The sequence below is a fragment of the Frankliniella occidentalis genome, unplaced genomic scaffold, assembly GCF_000697945.3.
Source record: "Frankliniella occidentalis isolate FOCC.00 unplaced genomic scaffold, Focc_3.1 Scaffold136, whole genome shotgun sequence".
Lineage (NCBI taxonomy): Eukaryota > Metazoa > Arthropoda > Insecta > Thysanoptera > Thripidae > Frankliniella > Frankliniella occidentalis.
The window spans coordinates 106,564-112,292 of record NW_026267263.1 but is presented as its reverse complement, the minus strand read 5'-3'; the positions used below and the strand labels follow the sequence as shown (position 1 = coordinate 112,292).

General features: G+C 35.5%; 1 protein-coding gene across 1 annotated transcript; it reads left to right on the top strand.

Moving 5' to 3' along the window:
* The first annotated feature begins 30 nt into the window (after positions 1-30).
* Positions 31-5,620, top strand: LOC113202098 (lysophospholipid acyltransferase 7). Its single transcript, XM_026416166.2, has 8 exons — positions 31-491; positions 595-721; positions 855-1,029; positions 1,132-1,283; positions 1,371-1,585; positions 1,679-1,858; positions 1,957-2,095; positions 2,196-5,620. Exons 1-8 carry the CDS (start codon positions 262-264, stop codon positions 2,457-2,459), a joined length of 1,482 nt encoding a protein of 493 aa, XP_026271951.1. The 5' UTR covers positions 31-261; the 3' UTR covers positions 2,460-5,620.
* Positions 5,621-5,729: the final 109 nt, after the last annotated feature.

Genomic DNA, 5,729 nt, shown 5'->3' with positions numbered 1-5,729 from the left:
CTCTCAGACGCCCTCTGTGTGTTTGAATACGAACTAGAATCGTCGATAGCCCGTAGCAGAAGGCAAGGCAGCAGAAGCAGACTTCGCTGCTACAATGCATGTTGCGAAAAAACGACCTTTGTGTGTGCCTTAAGTCCATTGGCAGCTATTTACATACAATATACATGTAGACTTTCACTCACCTGAATCCATGTTGATTCAGAAAGTCCTCAACAGATCCTCGGCGACGTTTCACGCAGTAGGTTAATTTGATCAGCTAAGATGGTTGCAGGACTTGGAATTGCTTTAGATGATCTCCTGTACGGTGGACTCCTGGCTGTGGGTATTCTTTTTGGCTGGTGTTTTCGCCGTATCAAAAATCCCGTCAAGAAGAAATGGGTGTCAACAACCGTTGGAGTATTGCTAGTGTTGGCTGTGTCAGGATCACATATACTAAGACCTCTCATTGTGACGACTGTCAATGCTTTCTTCATAACTATTTTAGGGAAAAAGTAAGTATGAATTATATTACAAGAGTAAAAAACCTGTTTATTTTATTTTTTTATTTATATCTTGTAATATCGGTCATTCCTTATTCATTCAATTGTCCTCTAGGTTCAGTCACATTTTAAGCTTTATTTTTACATTTGGCTTTTTGACTTTCTTCCGTGTATCGGACTACTTTGGTGCGCCGTATGCTCCTGGACCAGTGAACCTCATTAATATGGTCTTAACCATGAGAGTAAGTTCTAAATCCTTTCTTTTCAGTATAAGTACAGTGCTCTTTAAATACAAGATTTCTGGACTTCATCATATTTTTATGTTTATTTTTAATACAATTCTTCAAGATTATGAGGTGTTGCTTACTTTTGCAGATGGTAGGACTAGCATTTGAGTCACGAGACAGTTGGCTAGCCCATAAAACTGAAAGCAAAATGGCTACATCAGGTGCAAAACTGTCTGAAATGGAGGAAAAGGAGCCATTAGATGTTCATCCAGGTTTCATGGATGTCTACCATTATGCTTTTTGCTATGTGGGAGTGCTTACAGGTAACTGTTATTGAGCAGATTTTTAACCAACATATTTTATCACACTCCAGTTTTTACATGGCCTGTTTTATTGATTTGCTGAACTCTTGTTATCAAATTCAGGTCCCTATTTCCGGTACACTACGTATAGGGATATGATAAACACACCCTTTGCCAGGTTTGCACCTTGTTGGGATGCAACAAAATCAAGACTTCTTCTCCTTCCTTTCACTGTTATTGCCTTTGTAATTGTCAATAGTCTTTATCCAAACAAGGTACTATTTACTATTCATTCAACTCAAAGTATTCACAAGGTTTTACCACTCTCTTCTTTTTCTTAAATGTTTTTATAACTTTTTCAGATGGCCCTCACCGATGAGTTTTACTCAAACCATTCTGTATTGTATCGCATTATCTTTTTAAGTATTGCATTCTTTAATTTCCGTATGCGAATCTACACTGGTGTTATGCTCTCTGAATGTGTATGCACAATGGCAGGATTGGGAGCGTACCCAGACTGGTGCAAACCTCGCTATGGAATGGGTCCTACTTGTCGTTGGCAAGAAGTTGCAAGATTGTGAGTCCTAAACTTGAACCAAAACAGTCAGTATTTAAATGAAATGTTTTTTTCCTAACAGTTTTTTGATATTTTTCTTATCCATATTTTCAGAGGGAGGAGTCCTGTTCAAGCAATAAGAGAGAAGTACAATTTTGAAACTGTGCACAGTGTTATCATTTCAAAGTGTGAATTTGAGCCTACTGTTCGTCAGGCTATGAAGAGTTGGAATATGACTATCCAATATTGGTTGGCAGCATATGTGTATAAAAGACTCCCTATAAAGTCCCTGAGGTAAATTTATTTTTTCTATCCTTTTTAATGACAGGATTATTCTTTTGTGCTTTTCTTAATTCCTTCTTTTCTCTTCTTTTTAAAAATATCTTCTTTAGGACCGTTGCAACTATGTTCATGTCAGCATTTTGGCATGGAGCTCATGCTGGATATTATTTATGCATCATGTCTGTTCCTCCTCATCTTGTGGTTGAAGATTTGTATGTAAAACTCTACATGAATAATGCAGGACCAAAGGTAAAACAGTAAGGCTGCTTACTATAAATTTTAATTTGGCTTGTCAATTCTGTTTTTAAGTATTTTAAGTAACTATTTTTGTGTTTGTAAATGTTTTCAGTTACGACGGTTTATGAATTTCATGATGTGGTTCATGCGTTTACAAGGATTTGGATATATGAGTATCACATTCCAGTTACTCACAATTGACGCAGCTTTACGCTACTGGGGCTCCATTTATTACTGTTACCATTGGGTCCTGGCAGCTCTTTACATTACTGGGCTGGTTATTCAGTTTCGTCGACCAAAGAACGTTACTCCAACAGTAACAGTTCAACATGATTTCCATGCTATTGATCCACCCAAAGTAAATAAAACTGAATGAAGAAGGGGGAATCAACTTGATCCATTGTGGCACAACTCTTCTGCGCCATCGACTCCAGTTCTGGATCCTGCACGACGAGGCGCAATAAGAAGCAGTCTGCATTCAAGTCTTCATCATCGAATTAACAGTGAATATCACATCAGAGACAGCTGGCTATAACTGGTGTTTGGAAGCTCATAAATGGACAAGAAATAATGCAGTTCCAATACTGACTAAGGAGTACATGTACATTCAATAAGCGACCTTGAACTTCAGCACTTCTACGTCTTTTTAAGAAATAGAGATCATATTGAATCAGGTGTAAAAGAATTATTTCCTTTAAAATTGGAACTTTCTTCTGTCTGACTAAGTATTCAGTGAAATTTTAAGTCTCCTTCATGTGATATTGTGGACTTTTCAGTTATCTGCATTATTTCTTGTTTAAAGGACAATTCAGAATGTCCATTGGGTATTTATTTGGTTGTCTTCCAGCATGGGTTCCTTGACCATAAATTATTTAAGCCAATTGCCGACTGAAACAAGATAACTGTACTTACAGTTAATTGCTCTTTAAAAGCCATCATAACTATGTGAAATGGATGACAAGTGAAAGGAAAGTGAAAGCTGTTTGATTTGCATGGCAATTTGTGTTAGCTCCTCCCTCAGGACCTCCATGGTTTATCTCAAGATAAAAGATTGCTACATGAATTTTTGCTTTTGAAAGGAGAAATTGTCTAAGTTAATGTTTGCATTTGCACTGAGGTCCTTGTGTGCAATAACTAATATTTACATGAGGATGGAGGGAGGTGTTGCCCAAAATTGCCAATATTGATGATGGATGCTCTAGAATCTTTGTGCCACAAAGGGTTAAGTTGTTTCCCCATAAATCATTGTTTGAATCTCAGATAAACCAAATCTGAAATGAATTTTGGTCTGTCCAAGAAGGTTATTTAAATTGTTATTCCTTAAGAAGCAATACTTTTGCCACTCAATTTGTTTATGTATATCTGTAATGATTCAAAAACAAAATGGATGACATCAGCATTTGCTTTCTGTGGTATGATCAATATTTTGAAGGTTTGGTTTATCCATTTCATAGAATCAAAATTAATTTAATTTGAGATTTGTTTATGATGCTGTATCAACAGGGTGTTCAGCAATTAGTTCATTGCCATGGGTTAGGGCGATATTTTCAGTAGGAAAACTACTACCTAGCTGTTGCAGATGGTATAAACAAGTTCAAGTTCATGTACTTGTTGTACTGGCTTAAAATGTAGATTTTTCCCTTCTCAATTCAAATTGCATTGTGGTGTGCAAACCCGTCACAACCATTTAGCTTTGTTCTTATTCTTTTACCCCTAATTTTGCACTTTGTGTAAATTTTACTGTTAGCATTTTTACAACTTTTATTACGATGCATAATGCCCTAGGTGTACTTCGGTCTGAAACAAGCCTAAAATTTTTGTAACTTTACACCCTTTTCAGTCTTGACTATAGGAAAATATTTTAAAATTTTGTGAAATTATGCTCACTAAACAATAAAGTAGCTGGACACCCTTTTTAAGATCTTTTGTAGAATATTTCGTAAAAATTCAACACTTGCTTGCAGCATTTGGCACAGTTCTTTAAGAGGTGCTTGGTAGTGGTGACAGGTTAATGCATAGTGTGATGAGGTGGTTGATTGAAGTGAGCCTTCGCCAGTCAGGAAATTTTTGAGACTATAGACTATTCACTTTGGTAACTCTGATGTGTATTACGTTTTTCTTGTTTCATAAATTCATAGCAAGACTTTGTAAAATAATCTCTTCTCCACTTTAAGGATTTGATATCTCTTGTCCTTTGGTACCATTTTTACAATTTAAACATTATTTTTTTTTAGTTTTAATATTTGCCAGTAACATTGTGGAGGAGCTCAAATTTGCCATTAATGGTGACATTTAATGAGTGTGATCGTGGGGTCTACAATCTATCTCAAAACAGGTGCAAATATTTTTGAAGTGTCTCCATCCTAGAATACACATGTTCTCTACATTTTGGGACAATGTTGTCGTGACGGTTTGTAAATATATCCTAAACTAACTTCCACTGATGGAAACTGTTAACATTTTTATTTTGTTTGTACTTTTTTAAAATATGTTATGGCTGTGGACTGTAATGAAGGTTATTAAGTCTCCTTCTCATTTTTTATTAAAATATCTAGGGAATAATGAATAATAATTGCTCAACATGTAGCTTTGCAATTGGCTTTACTGCTGGCCGTAGCTAAATGTGAAAAAGAAATCAAGTTACCCAAAATTTTTGAAACATTTTGGTCATATTTAAGTATCTGGCTGGCCATTCTACTCTAAGGCATAGTTCATTTGGTATGTGATGGAGTGTCATTGAGGCACAACAGTACTTTGCACTCTATATGATTGCAAGTGTAGTCAGAAATAACATTCCCTGCATATACATACATATTGTGATCAAGCTTAACTTTTGCCTGGAACTTTTCCAGTGTTTAAATGTTTACTAATTTGGGTTTTAGTCATTGTAAGTGGTTGCACAAAAGTGTGTGGGAACTGTCAACTGTGACAGTGAAGGTGAAGGCATCTATAGATATGTAGTTTCAGCCTTTTAACTTTTAGAAGCACTTCATATTTTGGATAACAAAGTCTTGCCTGTTTTCATCGATTTGGCTGCATTCTTTTGAACAAAGCAAGTGGTGAGAATACATAGAAATAACTGTTGGGAGCAATAATGTCTTCAACCAAAGGGGGTTGAGATGAGTGATAATTTTGTGTTGAGATGGACAATGAAATACTTTATGTTCCAGCATTTCTGCTATCAGTGTCAGTGGATATATTTCAATGAGAATGAAGAAAACTCATAGACCTGATAATTATGTGATAGGTGTCATGTAAGGATGTAGGGAAACTATCTGATACGTTATCCAATTTTGCAGATTCCTCAAAAAACTTTTTCATGAAAATCTGCACGTATTCCTTATAAGACGATTCTCATTATGCAAGTACTTTTAACCAAAAAAAATCCTTTTCTGGTGTGTTTTTTTTTAGTCAGTATTAGCAATATATGCATTTTGATGTGCCTACTTCCAAAATTTGGCAAGGGTCCTGTATATTAATAATGCTTTATAATTTTGAGTGTGTCTTGTACTGTAATAAATGTCATTAAGCAACAGATTTTGTTGTGTTGAGATAGAGGTTTTACGTCTTATTATGCACTTTTTTTTTTTTTGTTTGAATGTATGAATCACGAGATGAATCATTTGTTTTCTTGTAATTCTGTCTG

Bases quoted from the DNA above. Each gene is read 5' to 3' on its own strand.
- LOC113202098 (XM_026416166.2), top strand. From the start codon at position 262: ATGGTTGCAGGACTTGGAATTGCTTTAGATGATCTCCTGTACGGTGGA. The intron at 722-854 runs GTAAGTTCTAAA...TTACTTTTGCAG, and splicing joins ATATGGTCTTAACCATGAGA to ATGGTAGGACTAGCATTTGA. The intron at 1,284-1,370 runs GTACTATTTACT...TAACTTTTTCAG, and splicing joins ATAGTCTTTATCCAAACAAG to ATGGCCCTCACCGATGAGTT.